We start from the raw sequence: 25,669 nt of genomic DNA, 5'->3' as shown, positions 1-25,669 counted from the left end.
CTCTTACATTGCTCTTTCAAATTTCAGGCCTGAGCCATCTCATTGCCTCCCATTCTCATCCCCCTGCCCTGCCCATTACCACGCCCTGCCCCCAGTTCGCCCCATATATCTCATCTAATTTCCATTCCATGTGTTCCTCTTAGGATCCCCCTTGTTGCCTAGCTTCTCTGGAGCTTGGGGTTATAGTCTGGTCATCCTTTGTTTACATCTAAGATCCACTGATGAGTGAATACACACAGTGTTTGTCTGTCTGAGTCTGAGTTACATCACTCAGGATGGTTTCTTTTTCCAGTTCCATCCATTTGCCTGAAGATTTCATGAGGTCATCATGTTTTATAGCTGAGTAGCATTCAATCTGTAAATGTACTACATTGTCTTTATCCAGTCTTCTGTTGAGGGGCATCTAGGTCGATTCCAGATACTGGCAATTATGAATAATGCAGCTATGAACATTGTTGAGCAAAATGTCCTTGTGATATGAGTGAGTGTCCTTTGGGTAAATGCTCGAGTGATGTCACTCAGTCTAAAAACCATCATACAAATTTCTAAAATGTCTGTACAAGTTTGCACTCCCTCCAGCAGTGGAGCAGAGCTCCCCTTTCTCTACATCCTCTCCAGCATAAGCTGTCATCAGATTTTTGATCTTACCATTCTGATAGGTGTGTAAGATATTATCTCAGAGTCATTTTGATTTACATTTCCCTGAGAATTAGGGATGTTGAGCACTTCCTTAAATGTCTTTTGGGCCATTTGAGATTCTTCTGGTGAGAATTCTCTGTTTAGCTCTTAACCCTGTTTTTCAATTGGATTATTTTCTGTTTTGATGTCTAATTTCTTGAGTTCTTTATAAATTTTGGAGATCAGCCCTCTGTCGGATGAGAAGTTGGTGATGATCTTTTCCCATTCTGTAGGCTGTCGTTTTGTCCTATTGACAGTGTCCTTTGCCTTATAGAAGCTTCTCAGTTTCAGGAGGTCCCATTTATTGATTGTTGCTTTCAGTGTCTGTGCTTCTGGTGTTAGATATAGAAAGTGGTCTCCTGTGCCAATCATTCCAGGCCACTTCCCACTTTCTCCTCTATCAGGTTCAGTGTAGCTGGGTTTATGTTGAAGTCCTTGATCCACTTGGATTTGAGTTTTGTGCATGGCAATAGACATGGATCTATTTGCAATCTTCTACATGTTAACACCCAGTTATGCCAGGACCATTTGTTAAAAAAGGTTTTCCTTTTTCCATTTCACCATTTTGGCTTCTTTGACAAAAATCAGGTGTTCATAGGTGTGTAAGTTGATATCAGGGTCTTTAATTAGATGCCATTGATCCACCTTTCAGTTTTTATGCCAATACCAACGTACTTTTATTACTACAGCTCTATAGTAGAGATTAAAACCAGGGGTGGTGGTGCCGCTAGAAGTTCCTTTATCGTGCAGGGTTGTTTGGGCTATTCTGGGTTTTTTGTTTTTCCATATGAAGTTGAGTACTGTTCTTTCAAGATCTATGAAGAATTGTGCTGGTATTTTGATGGGGATTGCATTGAATCTCTAGATTGCTTTTAGTAGGATCATCATTTTTATTATGTTGATCCTACCTATCCAAGAGCATGGAGATCTTTCCATTTTCTTATGTCTTCTTCAGTTTCTTTTTAGGGACTTAAAGTTCTTACATACAGGTCTTTCACTTGTTTGATTAATGTTACCCCAAGATACTTCATATTTGTAGCTATTGTAAAGGGTGATGTTTCTCTGATTTCTTTATCAGCCCCTTTATCGTTTGTATATAGGAGGGCAACTGACATTTTTTACTTAATCTTGTATCCTGCCACATTACTGAAGATGTTTATCAGCTGTTAGGAGTTACTGGGTAGAATTTTTGGGGTCACTTATGTAAACTATCACCTCATCTGCAAATAGTGAAAGTTTGACTTCTTCCTTTCCAATTTGTATCCCCTTGATTTCTTTTTGTTGTCTTATTGCTCAGCTAGAACTTCGAGTACAATATTGAAGAGGTATGGAGAGAGGGGACAATCTTGTCTTGTTCCTGATTTTCATGGAATTACTTTGAGTTTCTCTCCATTTAGGTTGATGTTGGCTATTGCCTTGCTGTATATTAGGAATGTTCCTTATATCCCTGATCTCCCAAAGACCTTTCTCATGAAGGGGTGTTATATCTTGTCAAAGGCTTTTTCAGCATCTAATGAGATGATCATGCGTTGTGTTTTTCTTTCGGTTTGTTTTATATGGTGGATTACATTGACAGATTTCTGTGTGTTGACCATCGTTTCATTTCTGGTATGAGGCCTACTTGGTAATGGTGGATGGTGCTTTTTTTGTTTTTGTTTTTGTTTTTACGAGACAGGGTTTCTCTGTATTGTTTTGGAGGCTGTCGGTCCAGCCCAGCCTCGAACTCACAGAGATCTGCCTGCCGCTGCCTCCTGAGTGCTGGGATTAAAGGCATGGGCCACCACCGCCCAGCTGGATGATGCTTTTTTATGTGTTCTTGGATTTGGTTTTCCAGTATTTTTTATATTTATTTTTCAGTTTAAATTTAGATTAGAAACAAGGTTGCTTCACAAGTCAGTTCCAGGTCCCTCTCCCTTTCCCTCCCCTCCTCCCGTGCCCTTGCCCCAACCCCCCCCCATTATCCCCTCATTTCCCCAGAGAGGGTGAGGCCCTCCATGGGGGTGTCCATAGTCTGTCATTTCATACAGGGCAGGGCCTAGAGCCTCCCCCCAAGAGTTCAGGGTGAGAGTGCATCTCACATTGTTGGATGGGAGTCCAAAGTCCGTGTGTATACTCGGGATGGGTACTGATCTACTGCCCAAGGCTCAATAGATTACCTAGGCCTCCTCACTGACACCCACATTCAGGGGGTCTTGATCAGTCCCATGCTGGATTCCCAGGCTGATGCCTGGGATTCAAGAGTTAACCTTTGTCAGGTCAGCTGTTTCTGGGGGTTAAACCAGCCCAGTCTTAATCCCTTTGGTCATCAGTCCTCCCTCTCTGTTACTGGCTTTCTTGAGTTCAGCTCAGTACTTAACCGTGGGAGTCTGCCTCTTCTTCCATCAGCCACTGAATGAAGTTTCTGTTTCCCAGACTCTCTGGCAGTGGGATTGTATGCTGGCACTCCCCAGATCTATGTCTAAAATCCATATATGAGAGAGTACATGCCATGTTTCTCTTTTTGTGTCTGCGTTACCTAACTCGGGATGGTTTCTTCTAGTGTCATCCATTTGCCTGCAAATCTCAGGATTCCATTGTTTTTTTTTCTGCTGAATAGTACTCCCTTGTGTAAATGTACCACATTTTCTCTATCCACTCTTTGGTTGAGGGACATTTAGGTTGCTTCCAAGTTCTGGCTATTACAAATAATACTGCTATGAACATAGTGGAACAGACATCCTTGTTGTATGAATGGGCATCTTTTGGATATATGCCTAAGAGTGGAGTTGCTGGGTCTTGTGGTAGGTTTATTCCCATTTTTCTGAGGAATCTCCATAATGATTTCCAAAGTGGCTGAACCAGTTGGCACTCCCACCAGCAATGGAGGAGTGTTCCCCTTTCACCACATCCTCTCCAGCATAAATTGTCGTTGCTGTTTTTGATTTTAGCCATTCTGACAGGAGTGAGATGGTATCTCAGAGTTGTTTTGATTTGCATTTCCCGGATGGCCAAGGATGTCGAGCACTTTCTCAAGTGCCTCTCAGTCATTTTAGACTCCTCTATTGAAAAGTCTCTATTTAGTTCTGCAGCCCACTTTTTAATTGGATCTTTTGGTGTTTTGGAGACTTGCTTCTTGAGTTCTTTGTAAATTTTGGAGATCAACCCTCTGTCAGATGTGGGATTAGTGAATATTTTTCCCATTCTGTGGGCTGCCTTTTTGTCTTGCTGACTGTGTCCTTTGCCTTACAGAAGCTTCTCATTTTCAGTAGGTCCCATTTATTAATTGTTGATCTCGCTATCTGTGCTAGTGGTGTTATGTTCAGGAAGCTGTCTCCTGTACCAATTCATTCAAGGGTACCACCCACTTTCTCTTCTAAGAGGTTCATTGTGGCTGGATTTATGTTGAGGTCTTTGATCCATTTGGACTTAAGTTTTGTGCATGGCGATAAACATGGATCGATCCTCATTCTTCTACATGCCAGCCTCCAGTTATGCCAGCACCATTTGTTGAAGATGCTTTCTTTATTCCATTGTATATTTTTAGCTTCTTTGTCAAAGATCAGATATTCATACATGTGTGGGTTAATATCCAGGTTTTCAATTCGATTCCATTGGTCTACCTATCTATTTTTGTGCCAATGCCAAGCTGTTTTCAGGACTATAGCTCTATAATAGAGCTTGAGGTCAGGGATGGTGATGCCTCCGGACGTTGCCTTGTTGAACGGGGTTGTTTTGGCTATCCTGGGTCTTTTGTTTTTCCATACAAAATTGGTTATTGTTCTTTCAAGGTCTGTGAAGAATTGTGCTAGGATTTTAATGGGGATTGCATTGAATCTGTAGATTGCTTTTGGCAGGAATTCCATTTTTACTACATTGATCCTACCTATCCAAGAGCATGGGAGATCTTTCCATTTTCTGAGGGCTTTTTAAATTTCTTTCTTTAAAGATTCAAAGTTTTTGCGATACAGGTTTTTCACTTGTTTGGTTAGCGTTACCCCAAGGTATTTTATGTTGTTTGTGGCAATTGTAAAGGGTGATGTTTCTCTGATTTCTTTTTCAGCCCTTTTATCATCTGTATATAGTACGGCTACTGATTTTCTTGAGTTGATCTTGTAGCCTGCCACTTGGCTGAAGGTGTTAATCAGCTGTAAGAGTTCCCTGGTAGAGTTCGTTGGGTCATTGATGTAAACTATCATATCATCTGCAAACAGTGAAAGTTTGACCTCTTCCTTCCCAATTTGTATCCCCTTCACCCCCCTTTGTTGTCGTATGGCAATGGCTAGAACTTCAAGTACCATGTTGAAAAGGTATGGAGAGAGTGGACAGCCTTGTTTTGTTCCTGATTTTAGAGGAATTGCATTGAGTTTCTGTCCATTTAGTTTGATGTTGGCTGTTGGTTTACTGTATATCCAACTGTTGGTTTACTGTATATGTTTAAGTATGTCCCTGTTATCCCAGATCTCTCCAAGACCTTTATCATGAAGGGGTGTTGGATTTTGTCAAAGGCTTTTTCAGCATCTAGTGAGATGATCATGTGATTTTTGTTTTTCAGCTTGTTTATATGGTGGATCAGGTTGATGGATTTTCGTATGTTGAAACATCCCTGCATCCCGGGGATGAAACCTACTTGATCGTGGTGAATGATTGTTTTGATGTGTTCTTGGATCCGATTTGCCAGTATTTTATTGAGTATTTTTGCATCAATGTTCATGAGGGATATTGGTCTGAAGTTCTCTTTCTTAGTTGTGTCTTTGTGTGGCTTGGGGATCAAGGTTATTGAAGCCTCATAGAAAGAGTTTGGCAAAGACCCTTCTGCTTCTATTGTGTGGAATACTTTGAGAAGAATTGGTATAAGCTGTTCTTTGAATTTCTGATAGAATTCTGCACTGAGGCCATCTGGACCTGGACTTTTTTTTTGGTTGGGAGACTTTTGATGACAGCTTCTATTTCCATAGGGGTTATAGGTCTATTTAAATTGCTTATCTGTTCTTGATTTAGTTTTGGCCAGTGACAGCTATCCAGGAAGTCGTCCATTTCCTTTAAATTTTCGAATTTTGTGGAGTACAGGTTTTCAAAGTATGACCTGATGATTCTCTGGATTTCCTCAGAGTCTGTTGTTATGTCCCCCTTTTCATTTCTGATTTTGTTAATTTGCATGTTCACTCTCTGCTGTTTGGTAAGTTTGGACAAAGGTTTGTCTATCTTGTTGATTTTCTCAAAGAACCAACTCTTCGTTGCATTGATTTTTTTGTATTGATTTCCTGGTTTCTATTTTATTGATTTCAGCCCTCAATTTGATTATTTCCTGGTGTCTACTCCTCCTGGGGGAGTTTGCTTCTTTGTGTTCTAGAGCTTTCAGCTGTACTGTTAATTCTCCAGTATAACTATTCTCCAGTTTCTTCATGTGGGCACTTAGTGCTATGAACTTCCCCCGTAGCACTACTTTCAAAGTGACCCATAGGTTTGGGTATGTTGTGTCTTCATTCTCATTGAATTCAAGGAAGTCTTTAATTTCTTTTTTATATCTTCTTTGACCCAGGAATGGTGCAGTTGAGCATTATTCAATTTCCATGAGTTTGTAGGTTTTCTGCAATTTGTGTTGTTGTTGAATTCTAAGTTTAAAGCATGGTGGTCTGATAAGATGCATGGAGTTATTCCAATTTTTGTAGCTGCTGAGGTTTGATATGTTGCCAAGTATGTGGTCGATTTTTGAGAAGGTTCCATGTGGTGGTGAGAAGAAGGTATATTCTTTTTAATGTGGATGAAATGTTCTATAGATGTCTGTTAATCCCAGTTGGGTCATTACTTCTATTACACCCTTTGCTTCTTTGTTGAGTTTCTGTCTGGAATTCCTGTCTAGTGGTGAGAGTGGTGTGTTGAAATCTCCCACTATAACTGTGTGGGGCTTTATATGTGATTTAAGTTCTAATAATGTTTCTTTTACGAATGTGGATGCCTTTGTATTTAGGGCATAGATGTTCAGGATAGACACTTCATCTTGGTGGATTTCACCTGTGATGAGTATGTAATGACCTCCTTCATCTCTTTTGATTGATTTTATTTTAAAGTCTAGTTTGTTAGATATTAGGATTGCTACCCCTGCTTGTTTCTTGGGTCCATTTGATTGAAAAAAAATTTCCCAACCTTTAACTCTCAGGTAATGTCTGTCTTTGAGGGTGAGGTGTGTTTCTTGTATGCAGCAGAATCCATTCTGCTAGCCTGTGTCTTTTTATGGGGGAGTTAAGGCCATTAATGTTGAGGGATATTAATGACCATTGATTGCTCATCCTTCTTCGATTTGCAATGGTTGGTGGTGGTGGAATTATGTGTGGAATTTCACCCCTTTGTTCTTTTGGCTGTTGTTAGAGAGGGATTCTCTAATGCCTATGTTTTTCTGGTTGTAGTTAGCTTCCTTGGGTTGGAGTTTTCCTTCTAAAACTTTCTGTAGGGCTGGGTTAGTGGATACGTATTGCTTGAATCGAGTTTTGTCGTGGAATATCTTGTTTTCTCCATCTGTAGTGATTGAGAGCTTTGCCGGGTATAGTAGTCTGGGGTGGCATCCATGGTCTCTTAGTGTTGGTAGAATATCTATCCAGGACCTTCTGGCTTTCAGAGTTTCCATGGAGAAGTCAGGTGTAATTCTGATAGGTCTGCCTTTATATGTTACTTGGCCTTTTTCCTTTGCTGCTCTTAATATTCTTTCTTTAGTCTGTATATTTGGGGTCTTGATTATTGTATGGCGAGGGGACTTTTTTGTGGTCCACTCTATTTGGTGTTCTGTAAGCTTCTTGTACCTTCATTGGCATGTCTTTCTTAAGGTTGGGAAAGTTTTCTTTTTATGATTTTGTTGAATATGTTTTCTGCCCCTTTGAGGTGGTTTTCTTCTCCTTCTTCTATACCTATTATTCTTAGGTTTGGTCTTTTCATGGTGTCCCATATTTCCTGGATGTTTTGTGTTAAGGATTTGTTGGACTTAAGGTTTTCTTTGGTTGATGAATCCATTTCTCCTAGTGTATCTTCAACACTTGAGATTCTCTCTTCTATCTTTTCTATTCTGTTGGTAATGCTTGTATCAGTAGTACCTGACTGTTTTTCTATTTCCTGCCTTTCTTCAAATTGTGTTTTTTATTGTCTCTATTTCAGTTTTCAACCCTTGCAGTGTTTGCATTGCTTCTTGCACTTTTCGGTTTATCTTTTCGTCCGTTTGTTGCCTTTTATGAATTTTTGGTTTGTTCTTTCTTCCATTTCTTGCATTTTTTGGTTTGCTTTTTCTTCCATTTCTTGCATTTTTTGCTTTGTTTTTTTTCTTCCATTTCTTGCATTTTTTGCTTCATTTCTTCTTCCATTTCCTGCCTTTTTTGGTTTGTTTTTTCTTCCATTTCTTGCATTTTTTGGTTTGTTTTTTTCTTCCATTTCTTTGAGGGATTTTCCTATATCCTCTTTTAGGGCCTCTATCATTTTCATGAAAGTGGTTTTAAGGTCATTCTCTTCTGCTTCGTTTGCATTGGAATGTTGGAGTCTTGCTGGTGTGGAGTCTCTAGAATCTGGTGGTGTCATATTTCTTTTTCTGTTGCTGAGTGTGTTTTTGTATTGCCTCTTTCCCATCTCTTCTTCTAGTGGGTGCAGAAAGAGCCCCTTACTTGTCTGGTAGTTAGGGGACCAGAGTTCCCTTTTGGTGGGTGCTAGCAAGTCCAATAATCTGGTGGTTCTTCTATTCCTTGTCCTCCTTCTGGTCCCATGGGTGGAGAAGAACAGGAATCTAGGGTGTTTAGCCTCCCACCTGGTCCCCTGGACCCTTTGCTGGATCCTGTTGTACCTGGTCCTGCAGCCGGAACAGCTGCTCCCCTGGTCTCCCTGGCTCCTCTGGTTTCCTGGTTTCGTTGATGGGAGAGAAGTCCCAGAGTCTGGGGTGCTTGGCTCCCGCTGGGATTGGAAGCTCTGTGCAGTTCCCAGGCGATCCCCAGGCACTGGAACACAGGCCCAGGAGCAGGGCCTGTTGTACCTGATGCCGCCGCCAGAACAGCTGCTTCCATGGACTCCCTGGCTCCTCTGGTTTCCTGGTCTCCTGGTTTTCCAATATTATTGAGTAGTTTTGCATCAGTGTCCATGAGGGAAATTGGTGTGTAGTTCTCTTTCTTTGTTGCATCTTTGTGTGGTTTGGGTTTCAGGGTTACTGTAGCCTCATGAAAGGAGTTTGGTTATGTTCCTTCTGTTTCTATTGTGTGGAACAATTTGAGGAGTATTGGTATTAGCTCTTCTTTGGAATTCTGATAGAATTCTAGAACCTATTTGGTCCTGGGCTTTTTTTCCTTGGGATAATTTTAATGGCTGCTTCTATTTCCTTAGGGTTATAGGTGTATTTAAATGGTTTATGTGGTCTTGATTTAATTTTAATATGTAGAACCTATCCAGAAAACTGTCCATTTCTTTGTAGTTCTCCAACTTTATGGAGTATGATCTGATGCTTTTCTGCATTTCCTCAGTGTCTGTTTGTTCTCCCTTTTCATTTCTGATTGTGAATTTTGATATTCTTTCTCTGCCTTTTGGTTAGTTTGGATAAGAGTTTGTCTATCTTCTTGATTACTTCAATGAACCAACTCTTTGTTTTATTATTCTTTCTATTCTCTTTGTTTCCCTCTTATTGCTTTCAGCCCTCAATCTGATTATTTTTGTCATCTACTCCTGCTGGGTGAGTTTCTTGTTTGTGTTCTAGTGCTTTCAGGTGTTTTGTTAACTCGCTAGTGTGGGATTTCTCTGACTTCGTTATGTGGGCATTTAGTGCTATGAACTTTCCTCTTAGCACTGCTTTCTTAGTGTCCCATAAATTTGGGTATGTTGTCCATTCATTTTCATTGAATTCTAAGAAATCTTTAATTTCTTTGTTGACCGAGGGGTGATTCAGTTGGGCATTATGACGTTTCCATGAGTTTGTAGGCTTTCTAGAATTTGTGCTGTTGTTGAATTCTACCTTTTGGCCCTGGTGACCCAATAAGATTCTTGGTGTTATTCCAATGTTTTACTATCTGTTCAGATTTGCTTTGCAATGGAGTATGGTCAATTTTAGAGAGGGTTCCATGATGTGGAATGTTCTATAGATGTCTGTTAAGCCCATTTGGGTCATAAGATCTGTTAGATCCCTTATTTATCTGTTAATTTCACCTGGGGAGAGTGGGGAGTTAAAGTCTCCCACCATTAGTGTGTGTGGTTTGATGTGCAATTTAAGATTTAGTATTTTTTTACCGACAGCCTCCGAAACAATACAGAGAAACCCTGTCTCAAAAAAACCAAAAAAAAAAAAAAAGATTTAGTATTTTTTAACCAATGTGGGTGCCCTTGTATTTGGGGGATATAATATATATTATATATATATATATATATACATATATGTGTGTGTGTGTGTGTGTGTGTGTGCGTGTGTGTGTTTCCCAGAATAAGAATTCTCATTGATGGATTTTTCCTGTGGTGAACGTGAAATGTCCTTCATCATATCTTTTGATTACTTTTAGTTTGAAGTCTATTTTGTAGGATATTAGGATAGCTACACCAGCTTGCTTTTTAGGTCCATTTGACTGAAAAGTCTTTTCCCAACCCTTCACTCTGAGGAAATATCTCTCTTTGAAATTGAGGTGTGTTTTCTGTATGCAGCAGAAGGAATGATCCTGTTTATGTATCCATCCTATTAGCCTGTGTCTTTTTATAGGTGAGTTGAGTCCATTTATATTAAGGGATATCAATTACTACTGTTTATTGATTCCTGTTATTTTTTGGTGGTGATATATGTGTGTTTCCTTTCTTTCAGATTTGCTTATGTGGGATGACTTATTGCCTATGCTTTCCTAGGGACCTCTAATCTCCTTGAGGTAGAGTTTTCCTTCTAGTGCTTTCTATAGGAATGGATTTATGGATAGGTATTATTTAAATCTGGTGTTATCATGAAATACCTTGTATCGCGGAATATTAAGCTACACAAGGTACACAGGGAAGGGAGGTCTTATGATACTTTATTGGGGAGAAGTCACTTAATGAGAAGCCACAACCTGAGGTCAGCGCTCTGCTGGTCTCCGAGACTCGACCAGAACCCCCAAGAGAGCACACCTCTCCTTTCCCCCAGCTCTTATCTCTCTTCCCTACTACATGCCTGTGACCATGCCCAAATGGGTGTGGTCAGCAGTACAGGGGCTTAAGATCTCTCCCTCTAACCTTGTTTTCTCTGTCTATGGTGATTGAAAGCTTTGCTGGATATAGTGAAATGGGCTGGTATCCATGAGCTCTTAGTGTCTGCATAACACCTGACCAGGACTTTCTAGCTTTCATTGTTTCCATTAAGAAGTTGACTGATGGCTGAGAGGCCAGCATGGGACTGACCCAGACCCCCTGAATGTGGGTGTCAGTGAGGGGGCCTGGGCAATCTATGGGTCTTGGAGCAGTAGATCAGTATATATCCCTGGGACACAAATGGACTTTGCATGCCCATCCCACAATGAGGGATGCTCTCTCAACCTGGACACTTGGGGGAGGACCTAGGCCCTGCCCTGAACGAAATGGTGGACTCTGGAGATCCCCCAGGGAGGGCCTTACCCTCCCTGGGGAATGGAGTGGATATTGGGTGGGAGGTTGAGGGGGTTGGGGGAAGATAGGTGATGAGGGGAGGGAGAGGGAGCTAGGACTGACATGTGAAACAAGCTTGTTTCTAATTTAAATATAAAATTAAAAAAATTAATTTCTAAAAAAAAAGTTGGGTGTAATTCTGTTAGGTCTACCTTTATATGTTACATGACCTTTTTCCTAAGCCACTGTTAATATTCTTTCTTTATTCTGTGTATTTTGTGTAGTGTTTATAATAAAGCAAGAGGACTTTTTTATTTTAATTTTAAATAGCTTGTTTCACATGTCAATCCCAGTTCCCTCTCCCTCCCCCTCCTCCTGAACCACCCCCACCATCCCCCCAGCCTCCCACCCTATCGCCACTTCCTTCCACATAGGGGATATCTAGAGTCTGTCATTTCACTCAGGCCAGGGTCCTGGAACTCCCCTAAGAGTCCAGGCTGAGAGAGCATCCCTCTTTGTGTTATGGACACACAATGTCTGTTGGTATGCAGGGATAAACACTGATCCACTGCCCAGGGACCCATAGGTTGCCCAGGCCTCCTCACTGACTCCCACATTCAGGGGGTCTGGATCAGTCCCATGCTGGCTTCCCAGCTGTCAGGTCCAAGAGCTCCCCCCTTGTTCAGATCAGCTGTCTCTGCTGGTTTTGCCAGCCTATTCTTTGCCAATTTGCTCATCGCTCCTCTCTCTGTGTCACTGCGTTCCTTGGGTTCAGTTCAGTGTTTACTGTGGGAATTTGTCTCTGCTTCTATCAGTCACAGGATGAAGGCTCCAGGATGGTAATAGACATCAAGTTCATTATCAGGAATGGGCATTCGAGGTGGTCTCTCCACTATTGCTTAGCTTGCCAATTGGTATCATCCCTTTAGATCACTAGAGGTCACACTGGTGTCAGATCTGTCTTCTAACCTATGATTCCCTCTTCTCCCCTTATTCTACCCTCCACTCAACCTTCCTGTTTCCCCATGACCTACTCTCTCTTCCTCTTCTCCCCCCTCTCTTCTTCCTAGCTCCCACTTCCACTCCTCCCACCCCTCGCCCTGTTCCCCATCTGTTCAGAAGATCTTGCCTCATTCCTCTTCTCTGGGGTACCATGCATATCTCTCTTAGGTTCTTTCCTGTTTCCCAGACTCTGTCAGTGGAAGTGCAGTCTGGCACTATCCTGATCCACATCTAAAATCCATATATGAGTGAGTACATACCATGTTTGTCTTTTTGTGACTGGGTTACCTCACTCAGGATGGTTTCTTCTAGTGCTATCCATTTACCTGCAAATTTCAAGATTCCATTGTTTTTTTCTGCTGAGTACTACTCCATTGTGTATATGTACCACATTTTCTCTATCCACTGTTCAGTTGAGGGGCATCCAGGTTGCTTCCAGGTTCTGGCTATTACAAATAATGCTGCTATGAACATAGTGGAGCAGATGTCCTTGTTGTATGAATTTGCCTCTTTTGGATATATGCCTAAGTAGAATTGTTGGGTCTTGTGGTAGATTGATTTCCATTTTCCTGAGGAATATCCATACTGATTTCCAAAGTGGGTGTACGAATTGGCACTCCCACCAGCAGTGGAGGAGTGTTCCCCTCTCCAGCATAAATTGTCTTCAGTGTTTTAGATTTTAGCCATTCTGACAGGAGTAAGATGGCATCTCAGAGTTGTTTTGATTTGCATTTCCCTGATGGCTAAGGATGTTGAGCACTTTCTTAAGTGTCTCTTGACCATTTTAGCCTCCTTTATTGAGAATTCTCTATTTAGTTCTGTACCCCACCTTTTAATTGGATCCTTTGGTGTTTTGGAGACTAAGATGACTATTTTGGTTTAGTCTGTTTGGTGGTCTGTAAGCTTCTTGTATCTTCATAGGTGTATATGGTTGGGAAAGTTTTTTTCTGTGATTTTGTTGAGTATATTTTCTGTGCATTTGAGCTGGTATTCTCCTTTTAGCCCTATTATTCTTAGGTTTGGTCTTTTCATGGTGTCCCTGATTTCCTGGACATTTTATAGTATGACTGTTGGTTTTAATGTTTTCTTTGACTGATGAATCTAGTTCCTCTGTGTTAACTTCAGTGCCTGAGATTCTCTCTGCCGTCTGTTGCATTCTGTAGGTTATGGTTGCATCTGCAGTTCCTGTTCGTTTACCCAGATTTTCCATTTCCAGAATTCCCTCCGTTTGTGTTTTCTTTATTGCCTCCATTTCAATTTTCAAGTCTTGGACTTGTTTTTTTTTCTTTTTTCTTTCTGGTTTTCTTGGCTTTCTTTAAGGGGTTTATTGATTTCTTCCAATTATTTGTTTGTCTTTTCCTCCATTTCTCTAAGGGAATTTTTAATTCCTTCTTTAAGGGCATCCATCACCTTGAACAGTTATTTTTAAGGCCATTTTCTCCTGCTTCTTCTGTGATGGGATGTTCAGGCCTTCCTGATGATGGACCAGTAGGTTCTAGTGTTGCCACATTGCTCTTATGTTGTTGGATGTATTCTTGTATTGACATCGACCCGTGTCTTCTTCCTGTTGGTGCAGGCAGTGTCGTCGCCCCTTGATCCAGTCCTCTCAGTCCCCTCTCTCAGCCTTTCTCTGCAGTAGATGGCGGTGTTCCGAGGGATGCTGTTAGTCCTCTCTGTCAGTAGATGTTGGTGTTCCAGGAAGATGCTCTGAGTCCTCTCTGTGCAGTAAATGTTGGTGTTCCAGGGGGATGCTCTGAGTCCTCTCTGTCAGTTCTCTCTGTGCTGTAAATGCTGTATCCCAGGGATCTGCTGAGGTTGTAGGGAATGAGGGGATTTGGGGTGGGGTGGGATTTGTAGGTTATAGTGTCCTGGGGGGCTGTTGTATAGTGTGCCTGTAGGAATCCTTCCTGCTTGCCTGCTAGTGTGTCTGAGATGGGTGGATAAATGGCCTGGAGTTTTTGCCCTGGGGACTAGGGCCTAGAGGCTGTGTGGTCCAGATGGGAAGCTGGTCACTCACCTCTCAGTTCTATCTGTGCAGTAGATCTCCTTTCTGTTTTTTAAGCATTTCTTTTAACATGCAATTAGACCTTTCTATAACTGTTTGTCCTATAGGATTGTGTGGTACACCTGTAATGTGCTTAATGTTGTAATATGCAGAAAAAATGTTTAATCTTACTAGATCATTCTCAGTCTGAATTTATACAAGTATTCCCATAATGGTAATAAAACTCCAACCCAAGGAAATTAACTACACTCACAATAACATGGCAAGTAGATAACCTTACTTTACTAGAAGCCAGAAATAGGGGGAAAATACACACACAATACCACTACCAAAAATAGATCCAAAACAAACAAGAATCAACAATCAATGGTCATTAATATCCCTAAATATCAATGGTCTTAACTCACCTATAAAAAGACACAGGCTAACAGAATGGATACTAATATAAAATCCATCCTTCTGCTGCATACAAGAAACACACCTCAACTTCAAAGCCAGATGTTACCTCAGAGTTAAGGGTTGGAAAAAGATTTTTCAATCAAATGGACATAAGAAGCAAGTGGGTGTAGCTATCCTAATATCTAATAAAATAGGCTTCAAACTAAAATTAATCAAAAGAGATGAAGAAGGTCATTTCATATTCATCAAGGAAAAATCCATCAGGACAAAGTCTCTATTCTGAACACCTATGCCCCAAATACAACGGCACCCACATTCATAAAAGAAACATTACTAGAACTCAAATCACACATTAAACCCCACACACTTATAGTGGGAGATTTCAACACCCCACTGTCACCATTGGACAGGTTCACTAGACAGAAACTTAACAGAGAAACAAAGGAACTAATAGAAGTTACGACTCAATTGGGTTTAACAGATGTCTTTAGAACTTTCTATACAAACACAAAAGAATATACCTTCTTCTCAGCACTACATGGAACCTTCTCTAAAATTGACCACATTCTTGGCAATAAAGCAAACCTCAACAGATGCAAAAAAATTGGAATAACCCCCTGTATCTTATGGGACCACCATGACTTAAAATTAGAATTCAACATCAACACAAATTGCAGAAACCCCCGCAAACTCATGGAAATTGAACAATGCTCAAGTGCATCACTCCTGGGTAAAGGAAGAAATAAAGATATCAAAGACTTTCTGGAATTCAATGAAAATGAAGGCACTACATACCCAAACCTATGGTACACTCTGAAAGCAGTACTAAGAGGAAAGTTCACAGCACTAAGTGCCCACATGAAGAAACTGGAGAACAGTCACACTACAGAATTAACAGAACACCTGAAAGCTCTAGAACAGAAAGAAGCAAATTTACCCAAGAGGAGAAGAAGCCAGGAAATAATCAAACGGGGGGGGCTGAAATCAACACAAAAAAACAATGTAACGAAGAGTTGGTTCTTTGAGAAAATCAACAAGATAGACAAACCTTTATCCAATCTATAAAGACAGAGAGAGAACATACTAATTAATAAAATTAGAAATGGAAAGGGGGACATAGGAACAGACACTGGGGAAATCCAGAGAATCATCAGGTCATACTTTGAAAACCTGAACTCCACAAATTTTGAAATTGTAAAGGAAATGGACAATTTTCTGGATAGATATCACTTACCAAAATTAAATCAAGAACAGATCAACAATTTAAATAGATCTATAACCCCTAAAGAAATAGAAGCAGCCATAAAAAGTCTTCCAGACAAAAAAGTCAGTGCAGAATTCTACCAGAAATCCAAGGAAGAGCTAATACCAATACTCTTCAAATTGTTCCACACAATAGAAGCTGAAGGATCACTGCCAAACTCTTTATACTAAGGCTACAATTACCTTAGTACCCAAACCACACAAAGATACAACCAAGATAGGGAACTACAGACCAATCTCCCTCATGAACATTGATACAAAAATACCTAATAAAATACTGGCAAATCGATTCCAAGAACACATCAGAAAAATCATACACCATGATCAAGTAGCTTCATCCCCGGGATGCAGGGGTTGTTCAAGATATGAAAATCCATCAATGTAATCCACCATATAAAACCACATGATCATCTCACTAGATGCTGAAAAAGCCTTTGACAAGACCCAACACCCCTTCATGATAAAGGTCTTGGAGTGATCAGGGATAACAGGAACATACATACATACCTAAACATATTAAAAGCAATATACGATAAACCGACAGCCAATATCAAACTAAATGGACAGAAACTCAAGGCGATTCCTCTAAAATCAGGAAAAAGACAAGACTGTCCACTCCATATCTGTTTAATATTGTCCTTGAAGTTCTTGCTAGAGCAATAAGACAACAAAAGGAGATCAAGGAACTACAGATTGGGAAGGGAGAAGTCAATTTTTCACTATTTGCAGATGATATGATAGTCTATGTAAGTGACCCAAAGATTTCTACCAGGGAACTCTTACAGCTGATAAAGACCTTTAGCAAGGTGGCAGGATACAAAATTAACTAAAAAATCAGTAGCCCTACTATATGCAGACAATAAAGCAGGCCAAGAAACAAATCAGAGAAACATCACCCTTTACAATAGCCACAAACAACATTAAATACCTTGGGGTAACTATAACCAAACAGGTGACAAGAACTTTGAGTCTTTAAAGAAAGAAATCAAAGAAGATACCAGAAAATGGAAAGATCTCCCATGCTCTTGGATAGGTAGGATCGATCAACATAGTAAAAATGGCAAGCTTACCAAAAGCAATCTACAAATTCAATGCAGTCCCTATCAAAATCCCAGCACAATTCTTCACAGACCTTGAAACGACAATCCTCAGCTTTATATGGAAAAACAAAAGACCCAGGATGGCCAAATCAACCATGAACAATAAAGGAACTTCCAGAGGCATCACCATCCCTGACTTCAAGCTCTATTATGGAACGATAGTCCTGAAAACAGTTTGGTATTGGCACAAAAATAGACAGATCAACGGAATCGAATTGAAGACCCTGATATTAACCCACATACCTTTGAAAACCTGATCTTTGACAAAGAAGCTAAAATCATACAATGGAAAAAAGAAAGCATCTTCAACAAATGGTGCTGGAATAACTGGATGCTGGCATGTAGAAGAGTGCAGGTAGAACCATGTCTATCTCCTTGTACAAAAGGTTGAAGTCGGGGTAAGAAGAGAGGAGAGCAGGATGACAGATACCATAATAGAGGGGACCACTAATGAGATTTTCAGATTTCTACAAAAATGACACCAACTAGCATTAAGCCTACCTTAAATGCCCTCCCCTGTTAATGAGATTGATGACTGCCTCATATGCCATCCTAGAGCCCTCATCCAGTGGCTGATAGAAGCAGAGGCAGACACCCACAGCTAAAAACCGAACTGAACTCCTGGAACCCAGCTGCAAAGAGGAGTAACAAGCAAAGGAATCAAGACTCGGCTAATGAAACCCACAGAGGCAGCTGACCTAAACAAGGGGGAACGCATGGACCCCAGACTGATGACTGAGAGGCCAGCATGGGACTGATCCAGACCTCCCTGAACCTGGGTTTCAGAGAGGAGGCCTCAACAATCTATGGGGCCTCGGATAGTAGATCAGTATTTATCCTTGACACACAAATGGACTTTGGGAGCCCACTCTACACGGAGGGAGGCTCTCTCAGCCTGGACACATAGGGGAGGGCCTAGGCCCTGCCCAGGATAATATAACAGATTTTGAAAATCCCCCATGGAAGGCCTTACCCTCCATGGGGATTGGAGGGTGATGAAATGGGTTGGTGGGGGAGTTGGTGGGAGAGGAGAAGGGGAGGGAGAGGGAGCTAGGAATAACATGTGTAAAAAGTTAAATAAAATATTATTTTAAAAATGTAACCATGAGACATGGCATTGTGACTCCCCAAAGAGTAAAGAATTGCACTCAACTCCGTAATTCTACATCCAGGATTGTAGGGGGTGGAATAGATTTACAAGGTTTTGAAATGGACAATGATGGTGTTTACAGAGCAATATGAATATACCTTATGCCACTGAACTGTACATTTGAGAATGTCTAAAATAACAAATCTTAAAAATTAAAATATATGTATGGGTGTTTAGCCTGCCTGTATGTCTCTGCCACCTGCATGCTCCGTACCTAAGGAGGATAGAAGAGGGTGCTGAATTCCTTGGAACTGCAGTTACAGACAATAATTAGCTGTTTAGTGGATGCTGGAATTGAACCCCTATATATTGGAAGAGCAGCTAGTGCTCTTAACTGTTGAACCGTCTCTCCAGTCCTATAACACACACACACAATATATACATATATATATATATGTATATATATATATATATATATATATATATCCTTGTAATCCTATTCCTCCGGCTTCTTGTTCTCTCTCCATCTCTCTCCCTCTCTGACTCTCTCCTCTCCATCTCTCCCTCCCTCCTTCCTTCTCCCCTCCTTCTCTCTCTCATCAACAGGGTTCACTACGTAGCCCTGGAACTCACTACAGTGACCAATGTGGCTAGGAACTGTAAAGATCCAGCTGTCTCTGCCCTGCTGTGCTGGGGTTAAAGGCATGCGGCACTACGCTCAGCTTGCTTGGGGTTTCATCATGAGATGAACATGCTTCCAGCACCACGCTGCCTGGATTCGTATCTTGAGCCATGTTTTTCTCCTTGTGACTTTTACCCATTTTGTTGATAAAGAAATTGCCCCACCCCAACACTATGGAGTAATAAGGAAAGAGAAGGATACTCACGTATTATGTCCAGCACAATGGCATCGCTATCCTTGAAATTGGCTGGATTGGAGACCTCACACTTATACTCCCCAGAATCCTCCAGCTTGACAGGGTCTATGGTGAGGATGCGATTGTTGTCAGACAGCTTCATTCTGTCCGTGAGCACCAGATGCTCCCCTTTGAAGAGCCAACGGAAGGAGATCCCAGGGTCATTTGAGGAGCAGGTCAGGGACACAGATTCCAGTTCTTTTACTACAGTTTTGCTGGCTTCAATGGAGGGCACATTCACAGGCTCTGTGGATGAACAGTGGAGGGGACCAGCTGAGAGTCCTTCACCCTCAGAGATCTCCGCCAGCTCACAGGGCCCACAGAATGAAGTGGCCCTCTGCAAGATCGCATGATTGTGTTCAAGATATGGTCTGTAAGGAGGGAACTGAATCTTCCTGCTACCCAGATCACCCACAGTGACCCCTGACTTAGCATATGTGTGTAGCGGCCACAATCAGAGTCTCTTGTCCAGAAATCTCATGGGGGGTGTTTTTCCCATTAATTTTTTTGTGAAAATTCTTGTATCACACTTTCTGAGAGTGAACAGTCATGTCCTCCCATTATAAAAAAGTTTTCTGTTTCTTATTCATTCAATAATTTGTCATGGGGTTAAGATGGCCCAGCTAATCTTAGAGGTATTAAAGCCTAGATCTCAGGATTGGGAGAAATCCCAAACTAACTAATTTCAGCTTGAAGAAAGATTTACTTTTCTCAAAACCCCATGGGTATGGATTAAACTCCATAGAGAAGTGGTGGATTGCCACAGTGTTGATAACAGCCTGCCGCTTTAATCCTAGACTCTGATTTGTTTTGTTGTTTGAGGCCGGGTCTCCATATATCATCCAGTCTAGCCTGGATCTTGCAATGTTGACCACACTGGCCTTAAACTCAAGGAGACCCACCTGCCTCTGCCTCCCCAGTGCTACTAGTAGAGGTCCACCATCCTTACGTCTTACCACAGATGTCTCTTGGCACCTTCCTTGTGCAGTCCTCTACATGGAGACTCGACACAGGAGTCCCTGTTCTCCACGCCTGTGTACAGTGTTCTCAGTGATTACCTCCTGAGCTAGTGTTCAAAGCTCACATAGACCTTCAGAACCAAGACACAGCTCAGAGCCAGCTAACCTGTAGTTCCCGTCTCCACTTTCCCATCCCTGAACTCAGGGATTCTGATGTACATCAGTGACATTTTATTTTACTTTGTTTTGCTTTTTCTTGATTTTTTTGAGGCAGGGTCTCAGCTTTGGCTGACCTAGAACTTGCTATGTTGACCAGGCTGGCCTTGAACTTATACTATCTTCCTGCCTCTCCCTCCTTAGTGCTGGCATTAAAGGTGTGCACAACCACTCTCAGGTGACATTTGCTTTTTAAACCTTGAGAACAGTAAGGGAATGAGCATCATCAAATGGTCTCTGATTTGGTTCACCCGGACTCAGAGCAGGGCTCCCAGACACATTCTCCACCCACTCTTTCCATCCTATGGAGTCAGCTGAGCCAGACACCCAAGAGACAGGAGCTGAGTTGGGAGCAGAGCTCTGAACTGCTGTCCCCATCTGTGCAGAGTTTTCTCCTCACATTTGGAGAAAGAGAATGTAGCATACTTGAAAGACCTGGGTGTTCCTTCTAGGTCATGGAGACCATAAGAGGAAAATGGAGGGGACAGGAATGCTGTGTTAGTGACAGAAAGGTATCTTGATATTAAGACCCCTGGAAGGTCCCTCACACGACCTGAGGCTTTCCAAGGCTGGGAGATCCCCTCCTCACATTCCAAGCTCCATCCCTATCAGCCAGGGGAAGTCAGAGAAGCAGGAGACCATTAGACATAGGGATGGAGCAGGAAGCTCGGGGAGGATTCAGTTTTGTCTCTTCCCATAGCCAGGGTCTGTAAGTTAAATCCCTCTGCATCTTCCCAGAAAGCCAAAAGACTGCACTCCACACCTGGTGCTGACATTCAGAGATCCACTTACCAAGGACAATAATGTTCTTGACTGTGGTCCTATTGAGGCCAGTGGCAGAGTTATGGACGAGGCAGGTAGAGGATCTGCTATTATTAGTAGTGATGTTGGGGATAAAGAGCTCTTGGGAGGATGCCTGGAGCTCTCCATTGACAGACCAGGAGTACTGTGCGGGTGGGTTAGAGGCTGCGTGACAGGAGAGGCTGAGGTTTGTCCTTGACTGGAAATGAGTATCTGAGGGGGATATGATGGGGACATCTGGACCATCTGGAGCAAATAGAAGAAAGCCACATGTGATGTCAGCAGAGGGAAGGGGAAATCCTGGTCTGCAGAAGGCCATGGAATCTCTTTAGCTGTGCTATAACATTAGATGAACAGCTACCACCCAGAGCTGGGTGTAGATTAGTCGAAGAGTATTCATGCAGCATGCACAAGCCCTGATCCACCCTAAGCACAACACACAGACAGCCCCACTGTACACTCGTGTGTGCACTGAGCCTGAGTCTGAGATGTCCCCTGTCTCCATCACCCTGAGTCTCTCTAGGCAGAAGAAGTCTCTCCAGCTCCTTCTAGCTAATGCTAGGCCTAGCTGTATGTGCTTGGGCTAGCCAAGGATGCCCTGGCCAGCATAGGTGTATGTGTGGTGGGTCTGTGTCATAAACGCAAGGGGACTGAGTGTTCTAAATCTAGCCATCTGTATTTAGGTGTTGTAGCCAGGATGAAACAGGCAATCCTCACAGGTAATGTTCAGAGTGAATGGCTCACTTCGGGAGGTGCTCACTAGATTCCGGGTTTCACACTCATAGGGTCCAGTGTCAGTCCTCACAACAGTGAGTAAAGTGAGAGTTCTGTTGTCGATGGACAGCTTCAGCCTGTCACCTTCTGAGAGGCTTTGGCCATTTATCCTCCACAGGTAGACTGTATTCTGAGTCTCAGGCTCACACATTAATGCTACCGAGTCCTCACCCTCCATGGGATTAGAATTGTTGCTTGTGATGTTGGGCTTGGGTAGCGGTGCTGTGAAGACAACAGAGAGAAGATTGCCCTGTCTGGTACCTCTGACTCTTGCAAGGGCCTGTCCCAACCAGAGACAGTCTCTTATCTCCATGCCTACCCAGATCCTTAAGGAATCAGGCAGGAAGCAAATGCCAGGCAGATGGAGTAGCTGAGAGCTCAGAGGTCATGGGGCCTCCTGAGCTGTGTATGGGAGAGGCAAGGGCTTTCTCGTGAGGGAATTGAGTGCAGTGTGTGGGAATGGACAGACTCAAGCCTTGGAATCAGAGACCTCATTTTATCTCCTGGTCCTCACTGACCCATTGCAGGCCTTGAGACGCAATGTGTGAGTCCCTCCAGCTGCACTGACCTCCACTGCTCAGTGTAGACCAGTGTCCTCCAAGCCTCTGCTCTTCATGGCTGTCCTGCACATAGGTCATGATTAGTCTTCCCATTGAGCTTCCCTGAGAAACCTGACAGCCTGTTAGAGATCTCACACAGATCAGGATCTGGCTGGCATTCAGGTGAGGAGGAACAGAGGTGGACCATTCTTGTCAGTTGTTTGAGTCTACGAAATGATCTAGAAGACTGAAGGGCACCTACTAAGCTCTCCATAGTGGGAAACTAGAGATGTGTCTGTGGCCAGGTAGCTTGTGCCAACCATGGACTATGAGACCCAGACTCAGTGTCTGTGGTTCCTGTCTCACATTCCTTATAATAGGACACATGGTAAATGATCATTGCCATTCCTGAAAATGAACCTTAAATGTGAACAACGACCTGACTTTCCAGCAAGCAGTGTCTGCGAACATTTGCCTGCAGGAAATAATTCCTGGGATGGACCCGAGGAGGGCAAGGGGCTGCCATTCGTACACTTTTCCTCCTGTCTCTTCAGGGCTCTTGACCTTCCTGTGAGGTCTCAGAAGACCACAGAACAGCTGGCTGACTGCCTCTCACACCTCCCCACCTATGCTGAGCACCCTGAGATGCCTGGGGACCCACCTCAGACATGGCTCTCATAGGCTGACAGTCAGCAGGCCACCAGCCTACAATCAATCATTGTCCCCTGTCAGCTCCAAAGGGAGGTCAAACTTCAGCCCAGTCTACAAGCTTCCCGGATTCCTGGTCCAGTCTGGCATGGAGGTCTGGAGCAGAGCTTCTGGTGTTCATCTCTCTGTGAGACTCTGATGGTTTCCTCAGCCAGGCCCTGCCTGAGTCCTGAAGCATCTTTCTCAAAGCTGTGTTCATGATGAGCATCTAAGACCCTGGGCAGAGTCTCTCATGCCTGGGCTCAGGTACCTCACCCCCTCTTCTCTGAGCGTGGATTCCAGTGAGGCATCCTGATTTATTGCTGTTTTCTCCCCTCTGTGTCCTTTACTAAATGATTGAACCACAATGTGGGGACCATAACACAGAGTCATCCAGGAAGGACAACCCTGTGTGTGGAGTAGGATTGTCTCCATCCATGACCCAGAAGTTACAGAGAGAGAATTACTTACCGTATACTTGGAACTGCAAGGATAGTACCAGAGTATCATAGTTCATTGTTAGCAAACGTGCCGTGTAGGTCCCTGCGTCATTCTTATTGACGTTCTCTAAGAGCATGAATCCATCTTGGTATACTTTCTCTCTGCCAGTGTGTGCAGGCCCGCGCATATTTACAAGTCTGCTTGGTATAAATCGTACGATTTCTTTATCGTCATGCAGATGTGGTCCCCTGTACCAGTAATAGGCCATGATTTTCGTTTCCAGATCGTGGATCTCTAGAATAACACTTGCCCCTACAACCACGTTGGGTGGGACTGCTGCAAGTCTGGCTTGGGCAGTAGCAGAAGAATTACAGTAGGTTAAAAGTAAGGCTAAGAGGGAAGAGAGAAAATCTATCAACATTTGGATCTTGGCATTTGGTGGAAATTTGAAACCTGAGTGTGCTCAACTCCCAGCCTCGGTGTGTTGGTGTTCTGTTAGGGGGAGGTCAGAACCCCCAAATCTGTCCCCTGAATGACAGTGTCTGCTCGGGTGTCTACACAGCTCACCACTCACTCCCTCAGATCCCTGCTCACACTCAGAATATATGGGGAGTGTAGGCATGTCTTCTCTGACCTCCTCCTCTACAGACTCTCTGCCTTCATTTTCTGCCCTTTCCCTGCTCTGTTGCTTCTGAAGTGCTTGTCACCCCTGAGGCCACCTTCTAGATGTCCTCGCTGCTGTCTTCATGGCCAGTAGCACTAGGCCTTTGTGAGGAGGACTAGTCTGATTTTGGTTTAAACCCCACTGCCCGGAACATCTCAGACACCTGTGAGCAGTCAGTGTCCCAGAGCCTGGGGTTTATTTGCTGATTTCTCAGTTTGAGTTTTACTTGGAGAGTCACCTGACAGAGTTGTGACCGTCAGTCTTCAGGACACAGGGGCCAGTGCTGATGAACTTACGAGGGGGAACAGCTGAGTTTCCCTCCCCACTTAGCAATTCACTTTCACTGTGAGCTTCCTGTTGCTCTCAGGCTCCAAGCAGAAGCCAGATGGCCCTTCTCAGGCTCTTTCCCTCTCCCAGGGACCCCACCCCGTCTCTGCTCTCCACCCCCAGGAATGTCTCCTCACCTGCCAGCAGGAGACCCCTCCAGGGGACCTGCCCTTTGTGGAGAGGGGCTGAGGTGAGCTCCATAGTCTCTGCTGCCTGCTAGCCCTTCCTCTGGAGAGGTTTGTCTCTCAGGCTGCTGTCAAGCCTGGCAGCTCTGCTGTCTGCTCTGCTTATCTTCCCAGGCCTGAGCCTCCTCCCAGAGGAGGGCACCTCCTGGAGTCACATGGGCTGGGGTGGAGTCTGTGTAAGTTCTGCCTCCAGTCCTATTCCTTTTTGGTTCAGTGTTCTAGAACACACTTTGAGTCACAAGACTGAGAAGTGTCCCGTGTTCCTAGAAACAACAGCTCACACCAGGGCTGCCCTCTGCTGTGTCCTGACCTTGTCTGTCAGCACCAGAGGGAGTCCCTGCACTTCTACAGCCAAGAGTGTGTTTCCTTGTGACACAGAGACCCAGCTGAGCCCAGTCTGCCCTGTGTTCCCAAAGCTCTGGGAAGGTGGGAGTTACTCTGGGCAGGGGGTGGAGTTGTCTCTAGTGACTGGAAAAGGTCTACTGAGCGATGACTGTGGAGGGCCCGGATCCATTGTCATTGGTGTCACCAGTCGCCAGTCTGATCCAGGCATACAAGTTCTGTCAGGGGTTGTATATCCTGGTGGGCAGGAGGAGGTGACCTGTGTGTCCTAGAAAGAGGACTGTGTGCTCCAGCTTCCTCTGGAGGGCACGGGGAGACACCCTCATCCCCCAGCCTCCTGAGATGACTGAATGTGATTCAGGTCTGCCCATGCCCTCCCTGACCTTTCTGCACACCTTTGTTCTCTTTGCTGATTGCCCCGTGATCTCCCCTATTTCCTCACGGATGAGGTGAGGAGGGAGAGAACTACATGGGGTCCTCTTGCAGAATGGGCTTCTCAGACACACAGGAAGTGATTATGTGAGGGAGCTCCAGCTGTTGGAATTGGGATGGAGACAAGTCTACAAGATAGCTTCCCACCTCAGGGAGAGTTTTCCCTGTTGACATGTGGTGTATTGCCGCCCCTGGTGTTCATGAGGAGACCTGCAGCTCACGTCTGGGCTGCACAAGGATGGCAGCCAAGCTCCAAATGCTGTCAGGAGCTGAGCATCAAGTTTCCCAGGAAAGGTCCCAGTGTGCAGCTGCCCTTGAGGA

The 25,669-nt window shown here is 43.4% G+C and overlaps 1 protein-coding gene across 5 annotated transcripts in view; it reads right to left on the bottom strand.

Annotated features, from left to right (window-relative positions):
* The window catches only part of LOC121135487 (carcinoembryonic antigen-related cell adhesion molecule 1-like), a 32,661-nt gene extending 7,885 nt beyond the window's left edge, over window positions 1-24,776 (bottom strand). The window contains exons 1-5 of one of the 5 annotated variants that reach the window (XM_040734325.1): window positions 24,527-24,776; window positions 23,429-23,788; window positions 21,675-21,953; window positions 20,949-21,203; window positions 18,952-19,227 (exon numbers count right to left, since the gene is read on the bottom strand). In XM_040734325.1, the coding sequence (XP_040590259.1) occupies window positions 18,952-19,227; window positions 20,949-21,203; window positions 21,675-21,953; window positions 23,429-23,788; window positions 24,527-24,590 (1,234 nt within the window). In that variant the 5' untranslated portion in view covers window positions 24,591-24,776. The remainder of the gene's footprint in view (window positions 1-18,951; window positions 19,228-20,948; window positions 21,204-21,674; window positions 21,954-23,428; window positions 23,789-24,526) is intronic. The other 4 variants (XM_040734326.1, XM_040734327.1, XM_040734329.1 and 1 more) reach the window with 4 other exon arrangements.
* Window positions 24,777-25,669: the final 893 nt, after the last annotated feature.

The sequence above is a fragment of the Mesocricetus auratus genome, unplaced genomic scaffold, assembly GCF_017639785.1.
Source record: "Mesocricetus auratus isolate SY011 unplaced genomic scaffold, BCM_Maur_2.0 Super-Scaffold_100038, whole genome shotgun sequence".
Taxonomy (NCBI): Eukaryota; Metazoa; Chordata; class Mammalia; order Rodentia; family Cricetidae; genus Mesocricetus; species Mesocricetus auratus.
This window is presented reverse-complemented; position numbering and strand designations above follow the sequence as displayed.